The sequence below is a fragment of the Oncorhynchus masou genome, chromosome 27 (genome assembly GCF_036934945.1).
Source record: "Oncorhynchus masou masou isolate Uvic2021 chromosome 27, UVic_Omas_1.1, whole genome shotgun sequence".
Classification (NCBI taxonomy): domain Eukaryota; kingdom Metazoa; phylum Chordata; class Actinopteri; order Salmoniformes; family Salmonidae; genus Oncorhynchus; species Oncorhynchus masou.
In genome coordinates, this window is record NC_088238.1 from 46,214,110 (window position 1) to 46,239,128 (window position 25,019).

Below are 25,019 nucleotides of genomic sequence, written 5' to 3' on the forward strand. Positions count from 1 at the left end.
CCCCAGCCCTGACTATACATCACCTACCAGACACCCCCTCCCCCAGCCCTGACTATACATCACCTACCAGACACCCCCCCCCCCAGCCCTGACTATACATCACCTACCAGACACCCCCTCTCCCCCAGCCCTGACTATACACCACCTACCAGACACCCCCCCCCTCCCCTCCAGCGGAACTCTGACGCCGTTATGAAACCTGAGACTCGATTAATCAGTCGATTAATTAATGAGGCTCAGCTTTTAGAGGGACGTCTGGGTTCCCAGCTGGATATGTTGCAACACGTGTGGAATGCTCAGGGCGGCGCACACCGGACCCCCGGAATGCGGTGCGGCGGGACAGGGGCCGCAGTCGGACCGCTCATCACCTCAGCCGCCGGGCCTTGGCGTTTCCAATAATGACACTCGAAACACATGCCTGATACGCCTCATCTGCCCGATTTCACAGAGCTCGGTTGGGACGGACCACTTTTTGGGCACGGAGGAATCATAACTCATTTTGGGGGGGTCAGTTGAGTAATATAGGTTGTTTTCGTTGCCGACTCTCATTGTAACCCCCCCCCTAGACCCACTTATAGTGCTGTGGTCCTAAGGGAAGCCTCAAGTTTCCCGCTGTGGTCTAATTGAGTGGGATGACTAGCCCTGGGAGGCTCCCAACTCTTCTCCTCTCCTCTCTCCTCTCCTATGGGGTTGGTTTATACAGGCCTGCTGACTGTGCTGTCAGTGTCAAACGCTTGTTAGGACATCATCAATCTAGACACAGTTAGAGATATTCCCAGAACAGAACGAAGGGGGCAGGTGATAGAGAGAGAGAGAAGGAGAGGGGACAGAAAGGGTAGAGAAGGAGGGAAGGGGGGGGAGAGAATAAGAGAGAGGAGAAAGATACTCTAAAGAAAGAGAGAGAATGAGAGAAAGGGAGGATAGAAGGAGAGAGAGAAGCACTGCACAGTAGACAGAGAAAGAAAAGAGGAGGAAGAATGAAAGAAAGAAAGAGGAGGGCCTGGAGAAGAGATGGATCCTATCAATGTGCCTCTTCATAAGTTGTTTGGTGTGAAGCAAAGTGTTGGGTGGGATCCTTGCTCGCTTTCCCTCAACTCATCCGTGTGAGCTCATATAAAACTGCAAAGTTTGTTGTCGTAGATCATGTTGCCAGGAAAAGTCGACACATTGTTCGCACATGTCTGCAGGCGTAAATGAAGTAACCTTCTCTGGTATCAGTATCAATTCCTGACAGACGAATACATTTAGCACACCACCAGCCGTCTTATGAGGGGGAAAAAAATCCGTTCACACCGTGGACGTACATACGTGTGTTTGTCTTCTCCCAGGAAGTGGTTGTACAGGGGCTTTAAGCCCGAACACACATTTCTCGCATTCTCTTCTATAAATCTTTCCCTCCATCTTCCACTCCCGACTTTCTTTCTCACATCCTCTCTCTCTCTCCTTCCATTTCTATCCACACATTGGGTTCTCCAAAACTCGGGTTGTTGCCCATGTGTGTTGTGTAGAGCGGAGTGGAGCAGAGCGGCGGTAGAAGAATTTGAAAGGAGGACCATAAAGATGATGGATGCCGCCCAGCTTGTGCTTTCAGACCCAGCTGTTTTTTGTCATCCTGGACAGACCCGCTAGTTTCCTATATGCTGTCATCCATACATTCATCCACTCTTTATAAGCTTTCATCCATACAGTCATCTAAAACTCACTGAAAGAGGCCTGGTTAAGGGAGAAGATAGATTTGGCTGGATTATATGAGAGTTAAAGGTTCAAGGTGGTGGTGCGAACTGGTGTTTTCAGTAAAGGGACAGGTGGTCTCTCTACCTCAGAAGGCCCCTCCCTTTGGCTCCAACCACAAGTCATATAAATCCACCAGTATCTTTTCCTTTTATGATTTCACTGTCGCTTTATTCCCTAAAATCTTTTATTTTATCATTTTCTCCCACAGGCTCGATGACATGATGTTCCTGCCCGTCTCCCCTCCCCCCTCCTTCTCCCTCTCTTTTCTCCTACTAGTCCTCCCTTTTCTCCCTCCTTCCCTCCTTTCCCGTTCACTCTCTCACTCCCCTCTGAGCTGGACTTCTCCCCATGACCCCTGCTACCACCTGGATGGGCGTCCGCGACACTGCCTGTCGGAATTCATCAATGCCGCCTACGGTGTCCCAGTCAGTGCCTCCAACTCCCTCCGAGGATCTCCTGACCAAAATGCTGTTAACGTCAGCTCCGTCACGGACCTCCACAACCCCTACAACCTGACCTGCTGGACAGCCCAGGTGGGAGGCACCGACGGCGGGGACTGGGTTCTCACACTCCCCCTGGGCCGGCGCTTTGAGGTCACTTACATCAGCCTGCAGTTCTGCCAGCAGGGGGAGCCGTCGGATCCGGTCTCCGTCTCTTTGCTCAAGTCCATGGATCACGGGCGCACCTGGAGGCCCATGCAGCATTACTCCAGCGACTGCCCCGGGAGTTTTGGGCTCCAGGCCCAGACGGTGGCCAAGACCAGGCACCAGGAGACAGAGCCTCTGTGCTCGGATCCCCGGCCCCTGCAGAGGCACCGGGGGGGCATGGTTCTGGCCTTCTCCACCCTGGATGGAAGGCCCTCCTCTCCAGACTTTGACTACAGCCCCACCCTGCAGGACTGGGTGACGGCCACGGACATACGGGTGGTCTTCCACCAGGTGACCCAGCCCCAGCAGACTAAGTTGGGAAGTTCGGAGGATAGGGGGGTGGGTGTGGGATTGGGAGCAGATGCTGGGGTTCTGAGGTGGAGGGTGGGGAAGAATAAAGCTGTGGTTGGTCAGGTGAATGGGGACAACAATGCTTGGGGGTTTGTGGAGAAGGAGATGAAAAAGACAGAAAAACGAGGGAGAAGCAGAGGAGAGAAAATGAACAAATCCTGGCGGAGGGGTCACAACAAAGGGTCGGGAGGTCAGGGAGAGGATAGACACAATGTGACCCGGAAGGATTTAGAACGAGACACTCAGGCAATGGACACCTCCAAGAGAGGGAACGGTAAAGGAAAAGGGCGTGGCCGCAAAAGGGAGGGGGGCCACCATTGGAGTCTGTGCCAGGAAGGTGGCGTCTGTGATTGGACAATTGAGGGGCAGGGGAAGGACAACAAGGGGCGGGAATTGAGGAGGAGGAGAAACAACAATCGGAATCTCCAGCTAGTTCCTCCCTCCCCATTGATCTCCGCCCCCCCTGTCCGGCCCCCCCTGGCCCTCTCGGACCTGCAGGTGGGGGGCAGGTGTAAGTGTAACGGGCATGCCTCACGGTGTCGTCATGACGACGTGGACCGGGTGGTGTGTGTGTGTGAGCACCACACAGCGGGGGCAGACTGCGACGTATGTGAGGACTTCTACTACGACAGGCCCTGGCAACGAGCCACGCCCAGTCAGCCACACCCGTGCGTCTGTGAGTCACACCCCCCCATTACTGTGTGTGTGTTTGTGCATCTGCGTGTGTGCGTGCATGTCAATATGTGTGAGTGCACATTGGATCATGAATGTAAACTTTACTAGCTTTCACTGAAATTCATTCCCTCCCTCCCTCCCTCCCACCTCCCCTTCCCCTCCTCTCTTCTACCCCCAGCGTGTGAGTGTAACGGCCACTCCTCTAAGTGTCGGTTCAGCATGGAGGTGTTCCAGCAGTCGGGCCGGCGCAGCGGGGGGGTATGTCTGAAGTGTCGGCATCACACAGCGGGACGCCACTGCCAGTACTGCCAGAATGGACACACCCGTGACCACGGCAAGCTACCCAACCACCACAAGGCTTGCCAATGTCAGTCAGAGAGAGGGAGCGAGAGAGTGTGTGTGTGTGTCTGTGTCTGTGTGTGTGTGTGTGTGTGTGTGTGTGTGCGTGCGTGCGTGCGTGCGTGCGTGCGTGCGTGCGTGCGTGCGTGCGTGCGTGCGTGTGTGCGTGAGCGAGCATTAAAGTTGTGTCTGTATCAGGTCGTTCTGACCAGCTGTGTATCTTATCCATGCAGAGATGTATGTGTGTGTCCAAGTGTGTGTGCATATGCGTCTGTTAGTATATCTGTTTCTCTTTGTGTATCTGTCAGTCTACGGGGTTTGTCTACATGTGTCTGTGTACCTGCCTCCACAGTGTTTATGAGGTGGTTACATTGTGACAGAGGACAGTTATTCCTGTTAGGGTTACAAATATTCCCCTTTGTGCTTGACTGGATCCAGTGTCCATGTTGTTACCACTGGCTGGAATCCACTCTGCCATTTGACCTTTGACTGGTCATATGTCCCAAGTGACTGTGACACTCTGGCATGCTCATTGGGCGGTTGACCTAAGTTCTAATATAACCACTGTTAATGGTTTGTGGTTCGGTCATGCACACGACACATGCAGGTGTGTGTCTGTGTGAGTGATTGACTGTGTGTGTTTGAGCAATATTGGAGAACTTGAATGGGATATTTTAGCCTGGATGTTAGTTGGTTTCAGGTCTTGCCAACTCCTTATGGAGTGATTCCTCATGAAACCAGGACAAGAAAGATTTCACAAAATGTCATCTATAGAATGGTGCTTTGGGGAAAGGCTTGTTGACGTATATTTGACATTTGTATCTAAAAGCACGATTAAGACAGACTTATTCAGAATTGGCATATTTATGACATTTTGGCCATACCCAGGCCTCCTTTAAGACTACAGAACGTTTCATTCGTAGATGCTACAAAGAAACAACAACAAAAAATGTCATATAGGCTTTACAGCTTGCTCTGTAATATAAGTAGTATTTTGATTTCAATTTTTTTTAAATAACATTAATTTAGGAATATTGAAAAATATGAACATGAATATGGAAAAATATGAACATGAATATTGAACATATACCATTTTAGATTTGACAAATTGCTCAATATATTATTGAACATAATATTATATACATACAGGCATATCAAAGTTTCAGAGTGGGTGGGGATCTCTGCTACTTTTAGAGGTACGATCCAACAGAGTGAATGTGAAAATGGATTCAAAATGGTCAGGATGTGCAATGATACAAGTAAAAAGAGGCTGTGATAGGTTACATTGCCTACTATGCCAATTTCTCTGAATAAAATGGGCCATAACTTTAACACAAGCAGAGATCTCAGTCTGGAACTTTGAAAAGCCCGTAGAGTATTTTATTTTAATTTTACTAGGCAAGTCAGTTAAGAACGACGGCCTAGGAACAGTGGGTTAACTGCCTGTTCAGGGGCAGAATGAAAGATTTGTACCTTGTCAGCTCGGGGATTCGAACTTGCAACCTTTCGGTTACTAGTCCAATGCTCTAACCACTAGGCTACCCTGCCGCCCCATGTTCAACACTACACCATAATATTAATATAATTAATTAAGCAACATTCTTAAAATCAATCCCATAAACCATGTTCTTTAAAAAAGGCTTTAAATTCTCTAGTACAGCCAATATTAAAAACAGTCAAATGCTTCTCAAAGATGCCCTCTGGTGGTCAAACTAGCACTAACGAGCATTAATGCAACAATGTCTGACACTTTAATGACGTGCCATAGAATTCTGCGGCAGCCTGCAAACTGTGCTACAGTTCGACGCAACTTTTAAAGGAAGAACCACTGTAGATTAAAAAATGTGCCAAGTCAAAACATTTGTTTTTTCAATATTCATGTTTATCTTTTCAATATTGAAATGAATATGTTTTTTTCTTGAAATCAAAATACTACTCATATTACAGAACAAGTGGTAAAGCTTCATATGAAACAATGTTCTGCTTTGTTGCACCTACAGATGAAACATTATGGAGTCTTAAAGGAGGCCTGGGTAAGGCCAAAATGCTATAGATATACAATACAACTTTATTGTCCATTAGTTACACAGAACAACTGAAATGTGTCTTCTGCTCCGTTCTCAAACCTCCCCAGATTTCTCAATTATGCTTTTAGATACAAATGTTAAATATACAGTATGTCAACGAGCCTTCCTCAATAGGACCATTCTATGGATTAAATTTAGTGAAAGTCCCCCAAATCATGTAATTCTTCTGTCTTGATTTTGTAAGGAAACGCTCTATGGTATTGTCATGCCAAGCTTGGTGTTACAAGGAGTTGAGAAGGGAGAAGAAACAGACTGGCACCCAAGCTATAGACATTTATAGGCTACAGTACAGCTAGCAAACTTATGTCTGTTACCTTAGTGCTATTAAATGTGTCATAATATTATTTGATGTAATAATCAACGATAGATAAATCAATCATGTTTATTTGATCAATGTTCAGGTCAAGTCAGCCTTTTTCCAAATCTAGTGATTTAAACCTTAGTGATTTGCCTGCAAAGCTAATTATTTAAAGGTGTTTGGAGTAGCTGTAAGGGTTTGTTTAAATTACTTTACTGGAGGAAAAACAGACCTACTAAAGAACGACTTCCTCTTTGTCTGTGCCCTTTGGATAACCCCAAACACACACACACTCTCTCTCTCTCTCTCTCTCTCTCTCTCTCTCTCTCTCTCTCTCTCTCTCTCTCTCTCTCTCTCTCTCTCTCTCTCTCTCTCTCTCTCTCTCTCTCTCTCTCTCAATTTCAAGGCTTGATTAGCATGAAAGGAGCCAATGTTACCAATTATGCAATGCTGTCTAGTTTTTTTTGTTGCATTAGCATTCATCTATTTCTTTCTCTCCTCCCATCCTTCAATCCTCTTCTCTGTCTCTCTCAGCGTGTCAGTGTCATCCTATGGGTGCCGTGGGTCGCTGGTGTAACCAGACGTCAGGACAGTGCTTGTGTCGGGATGGGGTAACGGGTTTGAAGTGCAACCGCTGCGCCCTTGGCTACAAACAGGGGCGCTCGCCCCTCCGGCCCTGCATCCGTAAGTCAACTGTACCTACCTACTCTGTCTGGGAACTGGCCTCCATGTAGGGCCAGACAATAAGATTCTAATGGTGATTTATGAAAGAATGTGATTATCCTGGAGCTTTGGAACCAAAATGGCACATATTTTACTGCATAGTTTTTGGTTTATGTGGACAGGCCAACTAAGCCCAACTACAGACTTTCATAGTCACTTGAGTCTCACTCCCTTGGGGGTTTTGGTTCCCAATAGGAAATTAATCTCATTGTAACTCATGATGTGAAACTCAATGGCCCTTTATCTGCCCCCCCTCTCTCTCTCTCTCTCTCTCTCTCTCAACCTAATTTGTTTTTTGAAAACCTAATTTAAGCCTTTATCAAACCTGTATAAAAGGAGCCATCCTTGGCTATCAAATATCTATATTAAAAATGTCCAAATCGCCCTGGATCCTCCCTCCTCTGATTTCCAACAATGTTAGTTTTACTGTTTCCACAACAGTGCTAATGTAGGGAGCCCTTAAGGCCTCTATGAACAGGCCTTGTCTCTCACTGATCCTAGATCAGCTCGGCTGTGATTTTAAACACTTTATCCTCTACACTCCTGCAGTCGTGGCTTTGCTTTTTTGAACAGCGAGCGTTAATCCATGTGTGTTTCTGCGTCTAATCGCGGGAGTGCCGACAACCACACATGGATTGGCCCGGGCGGCAACACTTTCTAAGCCTTAATCAGGTGACATGGGTCTGGGTTTCGCACCTGTCGCGCATCCCTCAAAACGCTCCCCCCTCCAGACGCATAACTCTTCCGGTGAAAGGAGTGAGTGAAAGAAAACCTTGTTTGTTTTTACTACTGAACCCATCTTATGGCTATCTATAGCCTCTCTCTCTCTCCCCCGTCTCTCTTTCTCTCTCTTCATCTTTCTCTCTCTCTCTCTCTCTCTCTCTCTCTCTCTCTCTCTCTCTCCTCCCCCTCGTCCAGCAAAAGCCAGCCGCTCGCTGGCTAAAAACAAAGTTAGCGGTGATGAGTTGAGACCTCAGCCACAGGAAGCTAACTCGCCCTTAAAGCTAAAGTCATCATCGAAAAAGGAGCCAGGTGTATAATTAGTAGGTTGCTGATCTGGGTTTTGTGGTGGCCACACCAGTTGTCTGAACAGATAGGCTAGGACATGTATTGAGGTCACACACACACACACACACACACACACACACACACACACACACACACACACACACACACACACACATATATATATATATATATATATATATATATATATATATATATATATATATATATACAGACACTCACACAGATGTATGCACACACACAAATGCGCTCTCATTGCATGTCTTGAGTATGTGAGCATACACACGCACGTGCATGCTCCAACCCCCAATAGGATTAATCCCAACTCCAGTTCAGAACTAACTCAACTCTGGGCCCTCCTACCCCAGTCTGCTTGGATGGGGTGTAGGGTGTCATTGACTGTCCCAGTTGTGTCAAAGAGGACAGGGACACAGGACTCAGTAAGGGCCAGGGTAATATATAGTGGGCCCCAAAGCCACACACACGTAATATATGGATAGCCCAGGTGTACATGAGGTAGGCTGACACGTCTAGGGTCATGAAGGTGACATTAGATAGACAGAGACAGACCTGTGGTATGACTGAAATAAACTCTGAAAAAAAAAGATTTTTACCAGAGTGAGTGAGTGAGTGAGTGAGTGAGTGAGTGAGTGAGTGAGTGAGTGAGTGAGTGAGTGAGTGAGTGAGTGAGTGTGTGTGTGTGTGTGTGTGTGTGTGGCTAGTAACAGAGTTGGATTTCTGACTCTTTGAGGACCACACACACACACACCAACTCCTCCAGACACACACTCATCCTCCACATGGGAATACCACACACACACCGACAGGCATTCATGCATAGCACACATATTCCAATTCTCTCCCATGCGACACACACACACACACACACACACACACATACACACACACACACACACACACACACAACCTGCACAAAGGCATGTCTGTATAAGTAGGGTCAAGCTAAAAGGCATTGTATTCACACCCTGTCCCTGTCTATTCTCAACTTTCACCTCTATATGACATACAACCCGTCAATGTGTTTGTTTTTATCTGTAGGAGTCCAGGAGGAAGCAAGCCCCACAACACCTGTGTACCAACCCCAGTACAGTGTAGGTGAGTTTGGGTTGAGAATGAAAACACGGTTGCAAGTCTCAACACAATCTACTATATTGAACTGTAATATTGGGCCACAATTTCAGTGGTTCCCCCAACGCTGGACCTGGGGAGTTACAGGCTTTTGTTTCAGCCCAGCACTTTCACACCTAGATAAAATAAATGCTGATCAGAGACGGATTAACTGATTTCAAGTGTTTTAGAACAGAATAACTCTTCTGGACTAGAGTTGGTGACTGATAACGTTCCAATTAGATACATACTGTACCCTGTGTGAGTCTCAGCTGGAATGGTCTACTGGGTTGGTAGCTGTCTAGTTCCCTCTAGTGGTGGTAGGGGGATATTTCACCTGCTGCTGGACTCCAGAGAGGCATCTGTTAGACATAAGATACTGTGATGACAAATAGAAGCAGGGCATATTGTAATTAGTGGTACAGACATGTGTCGCAGTGAGATGCTCTCTCTCATTCAATACATTCCCTCTCCCTCCCTCTCTCTCTCTCTCTCTCTCTCTCTCTCTCTCTCTCTCTCTCTCTCTCTCTCTCTCTCTCTCTCTCTCTCTCTCTCTCTCTCTCTCTCTCTCTCTCTCTCTCTCTCTCTCTCTCTCTCTCTCTCTCTCTCTCTCTCTCTCTCTCTCAGATGAGGAGTGTGTATCGTATTGCCAGCCATCACTGGTTAAATTGAGGATGAACCTGGAGACGTACTGTCTAAAGGACTTTGGTAAGAACTGTAAGGTACTTTGGCATGGCTGCAGAATACAATGCACAAAAAAAACAAATTCAAGCAATTCTCTCCCCCCTCCCCCCAGTCCTGAAGCTACAGGTCAGAGGGATGGAGCGTTCAGGCCCCTGGTGGCAGTTCTCGGTCTGGATCCAGACCGTGTTCCGTACGGGTTCTTCCTCCCGTGTTCGCAGGGGCCCCCAGGCGCTGTGGGTTCCCGACCGCGACCTGGGCTGCGGCTGCCCCGCCCTCCAGGTGGGCCGCACCTTCCTGCTGATTGGGGCCGAAGGGGGGAGGCGGAACTGGGGCCCCGAGGAGCGACGGCTGGTCGCCGATAGATCCACACTGGCTCTCCAGTGGAGGGAGCACTGGAATCCCAAACTGAGAGGGTTCAGGGGGCAGGACAAGAGGGGCCGCTGCCCCCCAAAATTGCCCGGGGGTGGCGACCCCCATGGGGGCCACTCGAGGCACCAACACTCAGAGTACACCCCACCTCACCTTGTGACAGAGAAAGAGACAGAGGTCAAGGTGCACCCACACAAACATTCACATTCACACACACCCTCAGACTCTGTGAAAGACATGGAAGAGGAGGCAGAGAACTCTGTGGCGTTGGACACAAACACTCATACACAGTCCTCATCACACCACAGACCTGGACCTTCACAATCCCAGGAAGAGCAACAGGAACAGACTCCATCCACCTCCACACCCAGTCTCATATGTTCAACCCAGACCCCTGTCTGAAATGTAGGAGGAAGAATAGAGAGAAAGAAGAAGGGATGAAGAAATGAAGTAATATTGTCAAATAGATGGGCTATATCCCTTTGCAGTTCTTCTCATAAGGAGAGGGGGTGAGTGATGAATGGAGAAGGGATAGAGGGAGCAAGTGGTCTCTGTCAGACTGTGTAAGCACTGGGTGTCCAATGTCCAGAGAAACGGAGGGATGATCAGTTGTTCCCGACATCTTTCCCTTCAACTTCCAATGAGGAGATGAGAGGGAGCAGGTTGGTCATCGGTACAGAAATCAAACATCCAGGTGCTTGAGCTAAAAACAGAGTCATGGACAAAAGGACTCAAACGTTGCCATTACAATGTTTTTCTACTGAATCGGCTTAGTATTGTTGAGAGTGAATGAACACTGTAAAAGTGGAAATAGGTGTTTTTATTGAATTACATAAAGTCAAACGTTTTCTTGAAAAAGTATCTGAATCGTATTTATGCTTAGAAACGTTTAGGTATATTTAAAGGCAAGAATAGGTCCAGGGTGCTTTGGGATGGATCACGATTACAATAAATGTATAGTAAATTGACATACATATATTTATTTATGTCAATACAGTATGTGCAATATGTGTCCCAAAGTATACACTACTACTAACAATAATTGATTCAACTTTTCATTACTAAAATAATCTCAAAGCGCTTGAAAAAGCAAAACAAACAAGAATCAAATAACACGGATATATGATTGAGTAGGTTTGAAGGTGTCTCACCGACGCCTGTCAGACTATGACTTCTCCATAGCCGTGGACTCTATAACACTCTACCTCACAAAATTACCTTTGAGATGAAAATAAAGGTGTTTTTCATGTAATATAGTACTGTACAAATACTGTCTACAACTGACTGTCCTACTTTGTGCTTGTAACACCACTTCGGTTGAGAGTTCCTTTCAGTGGCAGATGCACAACATCGGGTCAAGTGACACAAACTTATGTTCACTGAGGCACAGTTCCCATGGGTTGAGCGATGCAACCATAGTCTAAGAAACTGACACCAACGAACTGCCATTTAGAGGAACGTTGAGTCGCTCTAAGATAGAATATGACTGTCAGATAGAGCATGAATCCTACCAGACATTTAGAACTAGAGATATACACCTAAAAAATCATTGGTCAAATGTGATGTCATGCATTCTGTTTTGGTCTGGAAAATACGTATAGCACCCCAGCCCTGGGGGAGGGGTGAGGAGGGGTGAGGAGGGGAAGGGGTGAGAGGTATGAGTGAGGAGGGGAGGGAGTAAGAGTGAGGGGTGAGACCTATGAAGGAGCTCCCAATTGTCATGTTGTTCTTATAGCTTTGTATGGTTGATTGGTTGGCCCATGTTGTGATGTAGCCTGTGATTGGTTGGCCCATGTTGTGATGTAGCCTGTGATTGGATGGCCCATGTTGTGATGTAGCCTGTGATTGGATGGCCCATGTTGTGATGTAGCCTGTGATTGGATGGCCCATGTTGTGATGTAGCCTGTGATTGGTTGGCTCGTGTTATGATGTAGCCAGCCTGTGATTGGTTGGCCGATGTTGTGATGTAGCCTGTGATTGGTTGGCCCATGTTATGATGTAGCCAGCCTGTGATTGGTTGGCCCATGTTGCGATGTAGCCTGTGATTGGTTGACCCATTTTGTGATGTAGCTTGTGATTGGTTGGCCCATGTTGTGATGTAGCCTGTGATTGAAAATAAAATGAGGAGAAAAATAGCCTCGCTGACTGATGACCTCTCTAGGGTACCCCACACACAGAGGGAGGGAGAGTGTCTGTGACTGTGTGGCTGTGTGTGTCTTTGTGTGTGTGCATGTGTGGAGAAGATGAGAGTGTGAATGCAAGACCGAGAGAAAGAAAAAGAGACAGAGAGAGGGTTGGGAGAGAGAGAGAGGGTTGGGAGAGAGAGAGAGGGTTGGGAGAGAGAGAGGGTTGGGAGAGAGAGAGGGTTGGGAGAGAGAGAGAGGGTTGGGAGAGAGAGATAGAGGGTTGGGAGAGAGAGAGAGGGTTGGGAGAGAGAGAGGGTTGGGAGAGCGAGAGAGAGGAATGGGAGAGAGAGCAAGAGAGAGGGTTGGGAGAGAGAGAGAAAGGGTTGGGAGAGAGAGAGAGAGGGTTGGGAGAGAGAGAAAGAGGGTTGGGAGAGAGAGAGAGAGGGTTGGGAGAGCGAGAGAGAGGGTTGGGAGAGCGAGAGAGAGAGAGAGAGAGAGAGAGAGAGAGAGAGAGAGAGCGAGAGAGAGAGATGCACCTGCTCTGTTTTTCCAGGAACACCTGTCAGCACCCGTCTTCACAGTTGACCCCCTGACGACAGTGAGTTTGATCTGAAAACTCCCCCAGCACACACACACACACACACACACACACACACACACACACACACACACACGCTAGTGACCTGCAAGCACTGAGTATGCAACCACTGTAAGCCTACAGCATTCAAGTTGTCATATGGTTTATTCAGACAAGCTTTGCAATACAGTTTGTAAACGTTACGCAATTTGCTATTTACATATGTAATGTAAACACTGACAAAAAATACAAAGCACACATGCATGAGGGACGGTAGCAAGTGTAAGTTTTGCCTCCACACGCACAGTACCAGTCAAACGTTTGGACACACCTACTCATTCAAGTCTTTTTCTTCCTTTAAAAAAAAACTATTTTCTACATTGTAGAGTAAGAGTGAAGACAATACAAATATGAAATAATACATATGTAGTAACCAAAAAAGTTTTAAACAAATCAAAATATGTTTTAAATTTCAGGTTCTTCAAAGTAGCCACCCTTTGCCTTGATGACAGCTTTGGACACTCTTGGCATTCTCTCAACTCTTGGCATTCTCTCAACCAGTTTCATGAGGTAGTCACCTGGAATGCATTTCAATTAACAGGTGTGCCTTGTTAAAAGTTAATTTGGGGAATTTCTTTCATTCTTAATGCGTTTTAGCCAATCAGTTGTGTTTTAACAAGATAGGGGTGGTATACAGAAGATAGCCCTATTTGGTGAAAGACCAAGTCCGTATTAGGTGCAAGAACAGCTCAAATAAGCAAAGGCCAGTCAATGAAGGTCAGTCAATCCTGAAAATTTCACATCTTAACATTAACTGTTCAGAGGATACTGCTTGAATCAGACCTTCATGGTCAAATTGCTGCAAAGAAACCACTACTAAAGGACACCAATAAGAGGAAGAGACTTGGGCCAAGAAACACAAGCAATGGACATTAGACTGGTGGAAATCTGTTCTTTGGTCTTATGACTCCAAATTTGAGATTTTTTGTTCCCACCGTGAAGCATGGAGGAGGAGCGGTGATGGTGTGCTGGTGCATTGCTGGTGACACTCTGTGATTTATTTTGAATTCAAGACACAATTAACCAGCATGGCTACCACAGCATTCTGCAGCGATCTGCCATCCCGTCTGGTTTGCGCATAGTGGGACTATCATCTCTTTTCAACAAGACAATGACACAACACACCTCCAGGCTGTGTAAGGGCTATTTGACCAAGAAGGAGAGTAATGGAGTGCTGCACGAGATTACCTAGCCTCCACCATCACCTGACCTCAACCTAATTGAGATGGTTTGGGATGAGTTGGAACGCAGAGTGAAGGAAAAGCAGCCAACAAGTGCTCAGCATGTGTGGGAACTCCTTCAAGCATTCCAGGTGAAGCTGGTTGAGAGATTGTCAAGAGTGTGCAAAGCTGTCATCAAGGCTAGGAGGCTGTGTGTGTGTGTGTGTGTGTGTGTGTGTGTGTGTGTGTGTGTGTGTGTGTGTGTGTGTGTGTGTGTGTGTGGGATTAGCTGCTACATGGTGTTTGTAACTGCCTCTGTGTGTTGTCGAGAGGTGCCATGTTTACTGCCTGTGAGAGAGGCTTTTACGAGGCATGAAGTCTGCACCGCAGCCAGAGCCAAAGTTTAATTAGACCTCCTGCAAACTCTCTCCTGTCTTCCCTTTTTATTTCCTCTCTCTCTCCCCCTCTCTCCTCTATTTCTTTCTCTCTTCACCTGTCCTTTCTCTCCCTCTTTCTTCCCTCAGTCTCTCTCTCTTTCTCACACAGACACACACATTCTCAGAATCAAACACCCAAGACGAAGTTCAACGAGCTGTGTGGCTTCACCTCGCACACACACACACACACACACACACACACACACACACACACACACACACACACACACACACACACACACACACACACACACACACACACACACACACACACACACACACACACACACACACACACACACACACACACACACAGCTTCTGTTAACCTGAAAGGGAGAGGTCAATCCTTCTGATCCGCTGCCCGCATGCTTTCCATACGGACACGCTGCGGCCACGGCAACCCGAGTCCCCCCAGATTAGGACTAATCAAGCGTGCCTCGACTTTGGCCAACTCCTGCCCCTCGCACCCCCCACCCCTCTCTCCCACCCCTCCTCTCTACCCCCTCTCTGCCCCCCAACCCACCCTTCTGTCCACCAGGCCTCCTCTCTCTGGCCCCCAACACACCACTCTGTCCACCAGGCCTCCTCTCTCTGCCCCCCAACCCATCCCTCTGACCACCAGGCTTCTTCTCTCTCTGCCCCCCAACCCATCCCTCTGACCACCAGGCTTCTTCTCTCTCTGCCCCCCAACCCAACACTCTGTCCACCAGGCCCCCTCTCTCTGCCCCCAACCCATCCCTCTGACCACCAGGCTTCTTCTCTCTCTCTCTCTCTGGCCCCCAACCCACCACTCTGTCCACCAGGCCCCTCTCTCTGCCCCCAACCCATCCCTCTGACCACCAGGCTTCTTTCTCTCTCTCTCTCTGCCCCCAACCCAACACTCTGTCCACCAGGCCCCCTCTCTCTGCCCCCCAACCCAACACTCTGTCCACCAGGCCTCCTCTCTCTGCCCCCAACCCATCCCTCTGACCACCAGGCTTCCTCTCTCTGCCCCCCAACCCATCCCTCTGACCACCAGGCTTCTTCTCTCTCTGCCCCCAACCCATCCCTCTGACCACCAGGCTTCTTCTCTCTCTGCCCCCCAACCCACCACTCTGTCCACCAGGCCCCCTCTCTCTGCCCCCCAACCCAACACTCTGTCCACCAGGCCTCCTCTCTCTGCCCCTAACCCATCCCTCTGACCACCAGGCTTCTTCTCTCTCTGCCCCCCAACCCAACACTCTGTCCACCAGGCCTCCTCTCTCTGCCCCCAACCCAACCCTCTGACCACCAGGCTTCTTCTCTCTCTGGCCCCCAACCCACCACTCTGTCCACCAGGCCCCTCTCTCTTTGCCCCCAAACCCAACACTCTGTCCACCAGGCCCCCTCTCTCTGCCCCCCAACCCATCCCTCTGACCACCAGGCTTCTTTCTCTCTCTCTCTCTGGCCCCCAACCCACCACTCTGTCCACCAGGCCTCCTCTCTCTGCCCCCCAACCCACCACTTTGTCCACCAGGCCCCCTCTCTCTGCCCCCAAGCCAACACTCTGTCCACCAGGCCCCCTCTCTCTGCCCCCCAACCCAACACTCTGTCCACCAGGCCCCCTCTCTCTGCCCCCAACCCAACACTCTGTCCACCAGGCTTCTTCTCTCTCTCTCTCTGGCCCCCAACCCACCACTCTGTCCACCAGGCCTCCTCTCTCTGCCCCCTAACCCATCCCTCTGACCACCAGGCTTCTTCTCTCTCTGCCCCCCAACCCAACACTCTGTCCACCAGGCCTCCTCTCTCTGCCCCCAACCCAACCCTCTGACCACCAGGCTTCTTCTCTCTCTGGCCCCCAACCCACCACTCTGTCCACCAGGCCCCCTCTCTCTGCCCCCAAACCCAACACTCTGTCCACCAGGCCCCCTCTCTCTGCCCCCCAACCCATCCCTCTGACCACCAGGCTTCTTCTCTCTCTCTCTCTGGCCCCCAACCCACCACTCTGTCCACCAGGCCTCCTCTCTCTGCCCCCCAACCCACCACTCTGTCCACCAGGCCTCCTCTCTCTGCCCCCCAACCCACCACTTTGTCCACCAGGCCTCCTCTCTCTGCCCCCCAACCCAACCCTCTGTCAACCAGGCCCCCTCTCTCTCTACAGCTAGCTACAGGGGGTTACAAACACACCACAGCTCACTTTCAGTGGCATATATTTTCATTCTGTTACTGTACAACCCAGTTATATCCTTTGACTATAACAAAGTGACACACACAGGTGTTGTCCATTCATTCTGGGTTAATGCATGACATACTTTCGCCTTTGCTCTGTCTAACCACCTCTAACTATCCTTAGCCTTGCCTATGGTACATTTGACCTCCCACCCTTCCACACTAAAGATATTATATAGTCCTGTCTGTCCTCTGAAGCCTTTCGTCATGGATGTCTGTTCCCCTCTACTATTCAGACACAGCTTCTCCAGGCTCCAGCTCCATTGTGCTATGATGTGTTTGTAGTTTGCAATGGGAACCTTATTTTGGCAGTCACAGGGTTGGTGGGGACAGGTGATTTATGACACCAGGGGCCATAGTGAGGGTTCCGCGTTTCTTTGTTTCCAGGCGCGGTCTGGACGTTGTTATGGCAGGCAGGCACACACACACACACACACACACACATCTGACACCATGCAATGGGCTTCCCGAAACTCTGAGAGTCTGTGGGAATGTGTGGTGGGAGAGAGAGGGAGAAGGAGGAGAAAGGGTCGGGGGGGCCCGGGGTAGGGATAGGTGGGATTAGGGATCAAAAGGCTGAGGGGGAGAGGTAACATTAGCCTACCCTGTCCAGGTGGTGTGGGTGTGGGGCTTCAAAAGGACACCCCCCCCCCCTATTGGGGTGGGTGCAGTAGTGATGGTGTCAAATCAAATCAAACTTGATTTGCCACATGCGTCGAATACAACACCTGTAGACTTTACCGTGAAATGCTTACTTACAAGCCCTTAACCAACAGTGCAGTTCAAGAAGAAGAAAATATTTACCAAGTAGGCTAAAATAAAAGGTAATAATAAAAAGTAACACAAGAATAACGAGGTTATATACAGGGGGCACCAGTACGAGTCAGTGTGCGGGGGTACAGGCTAGTTGTGTACATGTAGGTGGGGGCGAAGTGACTATGCAGAGGTAACAAACAAACAGCGAGTAGCAGCAGTGTACAAGAGGTGGGTGTCAATAAAAACTGTCCTGTGGCGATTTTTATGAATTTTTAAGCAGTCTAGTGGCTTGGGGGTGTGTGTGTGTGTGTGTGTGTGTGTGTGTGTGTGTGTGTGTGTGTGTGAACTCCGTCTAGTTGGATTTGAACCATAACTGATGGGATTTCAAGCTAGTGAGGTGACCCCCAACCTTTTTACAACATCTGCACTGTGTGACACACAGACACACCCCAATCCCAACAACCCACCCCCAAATACACAATCCCATGTGCATCTGCTGTCCATTTCTCTACCTCCTAGGACCAAGTACCTCATATAAAGTAAAGGCCAGGTCTGTCAACCCAAATAAATACATTTAATCTTTACAGTGTCTGTAGTTTACAAGTCTTCTTTTTTTTCTCCCCTTGGTTTCTGTTGGCCAACCGTGATGTTTCCAGGAGTTGGTTCACCTGCTGGTTGTCTAATCCTCCTCAGTGGTCGCTGTGTCATGTGGTAAGCAGGTCTGGGCTGCTGGCAGGTTGTCACACTGCAGGTAGGAATACACAACCTGGACCTGTACACACAGAGGGTCAGAGAAACATAATCTTTCGACGACTGTTTTTGAAATCAATGTACTCTTTCAACAAAATAAAATGATGCATCCTCCTTTCCTTAATGTCAGGTAAGCACTGATTTGACATAACTCGGTTAGTTAAAGCCATAGGAGAAAAGAAGGGAGGTCGGATGCATTGTCAAAGTACAATGAGTGTACAAGACATTAAGGACATCTTCCTAATATTGAGTTGTACCCCCTTTTTGCCCTCAGAACAGCCTCAATTCGTGGGTGGGCGTGGACTCTACAAGGTGTCGAAAGCGTTCCACAAGGATACTGGCCCATGTTGACTTCAATGCTTCACACAGTTGTGTCAAGTTGACTGGATGTCCATTGGGTGGTGGACTATTCTTAATAAACACGGGAAACTGTTGAGTGTGAAAAACCCAGTAGAGTTGCAGTTCTTGACACAAACTGGTGAGCCTGGGACCTACTACCGCACCCCATTCAAAGGCACTTAAATATTTTGTCTTGCCCATTCACCCTCTGAATGGCACACATATACAATCCATGTCTCCATTGTCTCAGGGCTTAAAAATCCTTCTTTAGTCCGTCTCCTTTCCTTCATCTACACTGATTTGAAGTGGATTTAACAAGTGACATTAATAAGGGATCATAGCTTTCCCCTATATTCACCTGGTCAGTTTATGTCATGGAAAGAGCAGGTGTTCTTTCAGTGTATTAGAACAAAGGCTGTATCGTCACTATATTGTATTATAAAGGTAATCATTATTATTTTTCCACAGAGGCCCAGTTGAAATGCTATGACCAACCTGCACCACCACCTCCTGAGAAATGTCCACTGGCGGGCTGCTCTGCCCCAGAACAGCCACAGGGGGGCGCAGTAGACTGGGACCAAACACAGTGGCCAGGTTCATGAGAGGCATCTTGTTCACATCCTGTCTATCTGATACTCTGGAGAAGGTATGAGAGTATGATGTCATTTACAAAGATACAAGTGAGGATAGGATGTCTTTGGCAAAAATACATGTGGAAAATACAATGGTACGCAATAAGGTCAGCATTACATGGATATGATGTTTGTAAATATTGTGATAAATGTGTCTGCTAAATGACCGAATGTAAATAGTAACATGTAATATGTTAATAGTATCATGTTTTTAGTAACATACTTAGTGCAAACAAGTATTGACAAGAGGTGAGAGAGACCGTTTGAGGTGGTGGAGGAGGAACAGGAAGGTGTTTTGGTTGACGGAGGGACAGGACTGGAGCAGAGACAACATGGACACACTCCTGGAGCTCAGGTCTGGGATGTCTAACAGAGAGAAACAACACAGATATGAGTGGAGAATTGTGTGTGTGTGTGTGTGTTCGTGCGTGCGTGTGTGTGACATACCCAACGCCTTGGTGAAGCTCTGAAACAGCTCTGTAGGTATAAGGGGTTCCGGCAGCTCCCTGAAGTAGAGCTTCAGTATACCTGAGACAGCATTCACATCTACACACCTCAACATGGACACTGCCTCACGCAGGTCTAGAAGGTGATAGCGAGAGCGAGAGAGAGAAAGGAGGGAGAGATATAAGGGAAGGGGAAGAGGGAGATAGGGGGGAAAGAAAGGGAGCGGGAAGGGTGAGATGGTGGGAGTAAGCGAGAAAGAGAGAGAGAGTGATAGAGGGAGTATAAATTGACATTAGACCACAACATACCACAACATACTTGAACTACAGACCTCCAGCCCCACCAAAAACACACACAGACTCACTGGTGTTGAAGGCAGTCTTGAGGTTGTTGATGTCACTGGTAGCTGCTGATAGCCTGTAGATGCCCACCTCCTCCATTCCTCTCCTCTCCACCTCCTCTACACAGCAACGCACCACATGTGGCACCAGGATTCCCTCCTGTCTGGAAGAGGACACACACACAAGACACACACTCCGGGTTGTGTTTCTACATACAGCACATACACACATTATATGCTATCGGCATTGTAGAAAAACTTGTATTGGATTTTCAAATGGTGTTTTGAATTATTTAAATTTATCCTAGAGAAATTAAACATGCACTGCACACAAAGGGCAATGACTAATTTCAATTCAGAGAAAGGGAAAGCACACCGCGTGGTTTCTCTTTTCATGCCATTCTTGTCTTGCCACATCTGCTATTCTTATATTGCAAGAAGTTACGGTCCGTCAGAGTGGTTTCATTTCACTTCCTAACACTATTAAACAGACCAGGAGAGGGAGACTAAAGTAGACCCCACAGTGTCATTGAAGATTATCTTACGAATAAATTAGTTAAGAGATGAGAAAAGGAGAGGAAGTCACTTTAGAGCAGGGGGTCCAATCTGGCCCGTGGGTGGTATGATAAAATAAAAAGATACATTTTGTTTTTGAGGGGGGAGGAACAAACTCAATATACTTTAAAATGACTAAAGGCAAATGGAAACTGTGTAGAAATGATAATGGACCTACATTCAAAAAGTTTCTTGACTCTGTACAGCTCGCTAATAATCCCCAAAATGAAAGTTAGACAGTCAGGGAGTAATTGAAAAATAAAAAAAATGATGGATAGAGGACTATCTTTAGCAAATTTTAGCAGGGGGAAATATGACCCATTTTCAGTTTGGCCCCCTGGACCTCATTGAAGACCATGGAAAATTTGTTTGCCACATTTTAACAACTTACAGGAGTAATTAGGGTTAATTGCCTTGCTCAAGGGCATTTTTCATCTCGTCTGCACAGAGATTTGAACCAGCCACCTTTTGGTTACTGGCCTAGCGCTCTTAACCGCTAGGCTACCTGCCACTGCTTTAGAGTAATGAGATGCACCCAGTGTGCCAAAATCTCAGGTCCTTAAAGCTCATTGGACTATAATGATTGACAGAACTCACTGTGCCACAGCTCCAATGGGCATGCAGAAGATGTGCTGTTGCTGGGCGGGGGCCAGACTGGGCCGGTCTAGAGGGTGAGGATAGTACTTTAGAGACAGACTCACAACCACCTGGCCCAGAGATAAAGTCTGTCTCCTCCATCGCTTCTGTAGGAGGGCTGGGTCCAGCTAGAACACATACACATGAACAGGTGAACACAGGCGCACGCACACATGCACACACAGCACAGGACGCTGATGAGGGGAGGACGGCTCATAATAATGAAGTGAATGGAATGGCATCAAACACAAGGAAACCATGTGTTTAATGTGTTCGATACCATTCCAATCCAGCCACTAGAAGCCTGTCCTCCCCAATTAAGGTGCCACCAGCTGCCTGTGACACACAGTATACACACAGTATACACACACACACACACACACACACACACACACACACACACACACACACACACACACACACACACACACACACACACACACACACACACGGGAGAACAGATACTTATACACACATCTAGGCACAGATGCAGACACACACCTGTATGGAGGTCTTGCCAAGGACTTGGCCCTCACAGATCTTTCCTACCTCTGGCTGTAACACAACCAGCACCCTGAGGTTCTGAGCCCCATCCACCTGGAATGAGAACTCCTGAGGACAAACACAAGCCATTGTCAAATAGGAGTGTTGATGACGTACGGGTAGCATGACTAAGTTCAAATGGTAATTTATAAGAACATTTTAAATAAATGCATCCTCACTGAAATGGATCTTAATTTGATCACTCTGTTACGGGAGAACTTTGATGCAAAGCAGGACATTTAAAAATTGTAGTGTATTTGAGGTTGAACATTTTCCCGTATGAAAATTGTATCATCCCCTACAAAAATGTCCATTAATTATAATCAATGTAATAATTCACATTTCCTGTTGCTGCTGGTGAGGGGCCTGCTATGTGTAGCAAGTGACATGGTTAACAGGGAGGAGCGAGAGATGAGAGAGAGACAGCATCCAACCAAGCCAACTCACGCTATAGTAGAGTAATGGCTGCCATAGCTAGGATATTTATAATCCAATATGATTACGTAGTACCTGTCTTGACAGCATCAAACCGGGAGAAGCTAGTTAAGCTGGCTAGGCTAATTGACATATGCGCTTTCAAATCAAATCAAGGGTTATTGTTCACATACACATGGTTAGCGGATGTTAATGCGAGTGTAGCGAAATGCTTGTGCTTCTAGATCCGACTGCAGTAAAATCGAACAAGTAATCTAACAAATTCACAACTACCTTATACACACAAATGTAAAGGGATGAATGAGAATATGTACATATAAATATATGGATGAGCGATGGCCGTGCGGCATAGGCAAGATGCAGTAGATGGTGTAGAATACAGTATATACACATATGAGATGAGTAATGTAGGATATGTAAACATTATTAAAGTGGCGTTATTTAAAGTGACTAGTGATACCTTAATTACGCCCGTCTATTTAAGAGGCCAGAGATTTGAGTCTGCATGTTGGCAGCAGCCTCTCTATGTTAGTGATGGCTGTTTAACAGTCTGATGGCCTTGAGATAGAGGCTGTTTCATGTCCTACACTGTTACAAACAACAATATAAAGTAGCGGCCTCCCACATCAGATCCGACCTAGACCCGTGACATTATTTTCAAATTCTGGGTCCCGGACCGTGTCTCGGGTATTCAGGTACAGGTGGATCCGTGAAGACATCTAGCCTGGGTACAGCATCTTACCTGGTCCCAGTGAGGGCTGAGGCTGCTGACAGAGGAATGGGTCTGGGCTTGGCTCTCATAGAACTCAAAGCCATCCACCTCCACACACACATACACACCTAGGAGGGAGTAGTGAGACAGTCTGTTTAAAGAGCTTACTGGTTTGTGTTACAGAGTATGAGGGTAGAGTATACTATATGTATGTACTGTGTCTGGGTAAGATATAGACACTGTGGTATGCATTTGGATAGTGTTAGATATATGGTAGATATAGTGTGCGGATACTCACTGGCCGGCTGTTGTAATCCACAGGCAGAGTGAATGGCTACACTGAGAGTCCCACATAGAGACTCCTCCTCACTTTCTGAGAGGGAGAGAGAGAGGCAGTCATGCAGAAGAACAGCTCCTGACTGGTTATAACTTTCTGGTTGTCAAGAGTGAGATTAACAAAATTAAATTAGCTAAATGTATCTTGGTAATCAAATTGTACAACTGAAGATCAACACAGGAGGAAAAGATTGACATAGTGTGAGTTGAAAAAGCAATCTGAATCGTGCAGAATAGCTCAATTCAAATTTTACTGGCGAGCTCCAACTGTTTACTGGTGGTAACCATAGCAACATGGCCACTGAGGCAGCTTTTTTTTAAACACAGAGCTTCTTTCTACATGACCAGATCAACCAGCCACACATTCACAGCCCAGTAAGCTGTACAAAATCAGAAGTTCATGCAGATGGGCTCAAAAGATCAACGAATAATACCAGAAAGCAACAAGTAACCAAAAAATCTAAACACTTAAATAACTTTCTGGATACCACATCCACTCACAGTGAGGGAGGCATCAATCTAGCACAAAAAACCCCATCAACAATATATTCAGGCAAACGGCAAAATAAGCACAACTCAAATGCATAAAAAACAAACCCAAAAAACTGGTTTGATGCAGATTGTAAAATGATTTTTTTAACACTATCAAACCAAAAGCACAGAGACCCAAATAATGGTCAATTACGCCTTCATTACTGTGAGACTTTAAAACTCTATAAACGTACACGCAGAACCAAAAAAGCACAGTACAACAGCAAGCAACTGACACTAATTGAGGAATCGATAAACACAAACAACTTCTGGCAAAAAAACCAAAATAAATCAAAACTAGAAGAATTAGCGATACAAAATGGTGACATATGGATAACCCATTTAAAACACTCTACAACACCTTTCAAATTGTTGCAAACGCAGAACAATGCCAAATTCATGAGAAGATGAATGGATTAGAAAAAGCTATAAAGGACAACCAAATCCATTGGACTCCCCGATTACTGACCAGGAGCTCTATAAGAAACTTCAGGCCCTCAAATTTAAAAAAGCATGGGGACCTGATGGCCTCCTAATCTTTAAGAACGGAGACAAAATTGACCCTAACAATTATAGAGTTTTTTTTTTTTTACAGTAACCTGGAGATGGTTTTCTGTAGTATTATAAATGTAAAAGTTCTAAACTTCCTTAATAAGCACAATGTCTTGAGTAAAAGCCTAATTGGATTTATACCAAAACATTGCACGACTGATCATATTTCCACCCTATACACCCTGATAGATGAACATGTCCACCAAAATAATACCAAAACATTTGCTTGCTTTATCAACTTCCAAAAAGCATTTGATTCTATTCGGCATACAGGACTGTTCTACACAGTTATTGAAAGTGGTGTAGGGGGTAAAACATATGACCTAATTAAATCAATATGGCAATATGTGTAGCATCAAAATTGGCAAGAAAATAACAGAATTCTTTAACCATGGGCAGGGACTTCGCCAGGGTTGCAATCTGAGCCCTGCACTCTTCAATTATTTACATCAACGAAATGGCCACTATTCAAGAAAAATCCTCAGCCCCTGGTTTTAGTTTCCACTATTCATAGGTTAAATGCCAGCTCTTCGCAGATGACCTGTGCCTGCTGTCACCCACAGCACATGGCTTACAGCAGAGCCTGGACCTGCTAGAGCAGTACGGCCAGACCTGGGCCATAAGCAGTAAACCCCAAAAATACAAAAATAATGATTTTTCCAGAGAAGATACAGATCTCAGGGAATTAGACCAAAGTTCTCAATTGGTACAAAATATATAGAGTACTGCTTACAGTACAATTAATTAGGTTTAAAAATAAGCTCAACTGGACACCTAAATGAGGCAGTGAATGAACTGAAAGAGAAAGCACGCAGGGCATTCTACGCCATTAAAAAAGAAATTCAA

General features: G+C 46.9%; 2 protein-coding genes across 4 annotated transcripts in view; one reads left to right on the forward strand and one right to left on the reverse strand.

Moving 5' to 3' along the window:
• Nucleotides 1–1,952: 1,952 nt before the first annotated feature.
• Nucleotides 1,953–10,585, forward strand: ntn5 (netrin 5). Its single transcript, XM_064939047.1, has 6 exons — nt 1,953–3,408; nt 3,586–3,774; nt 6,666–6,815; nt 8,940–8,996; nt 9,636–9,716; nt 9,805–10,585. The coding sequence occupies exons 1-6, from the start codon at nt 1,953–1,955 to the stop codon at nt 10,461–10,463; spliced, it is 2,592 nt and encodes an 863-aa protein (XP_064795119.1). The 3' UTR covers nt 10,464–10,585.
• Nucleotides 10,586–17,324: 6,739 nt separating this feature from the next.
• si:dkey-33c9.6 (active breakpoint cluster region-related protein) overlaps nt 17,325–25,019 on the reverse strand; it is a 15,336-nt gene continuing 7,641 nt past the window's right edge. For all 3 annotated transcript variants that reach the window (XM_064940494.1, XM_064940493.1, XM_064940495.1), the window contains 9 exons: nt 23,053–23,127; nt 22,785–22,882; nt 21,566–21,676; nt 21,026–21,192; nt 19,898–20,037; nt 19,534–19,668; nt 19,347–19,452; nt 18,950–19,091; nt 17,325–18,137 (listed from right to left, as the gene is read on the reverse strand). In XM_064940494.1, coding sequence (XP_064796566.1) covers nt 18,045–18,137; nt 18,950–19,091; nt 19,347–19,452; nt 19,534–19,668; nt 19,898–20,037; nt 21,026–21,192; nt 21,566–21,676; nt 22,785–22,882; nt 23,053–23,127 — 1,067 coding nt within the window. In that variant the 3' untranslated portion in view covers nt 17,325–18,044. The remainder of the gene's footprint in view (nt 18,138–18,949; nt 19,092–19,346; nt 19,453–19,533; nt 19,669–19,897; nt 20,038–21,025; nt 21,193–21,565; nt 21,677–22,784; nt 22,883–23,052; nt 23,128–25,019) is intronic.

Excerpts from the sequence above, each read along its gene's own strand:
- ntn5 (XM_064939047.1), top strand. The coding sequence starts at position 1,953 with ATGATGTTCCTGCCCGTCTCCCCTCCCCCCTCCTTCTCCCTCTCTTTT. Across the intron at positions 8,997-9,635 it reads CCAACCCCAGTACAGTGTAG|ATGAGGAGTGTGTATCGTAT; the intron begins GTGAGTTTGGGT and ends TCTCTCTCTCAG. Across the intron at positions 9,717-9,804 it reads GTACTGTCTAAAGGACTTTG|TCCTGAAGCTACAGGTCAGA; the intron begins GTAAGAACTGTA and ends CCCTCCCCCCAG.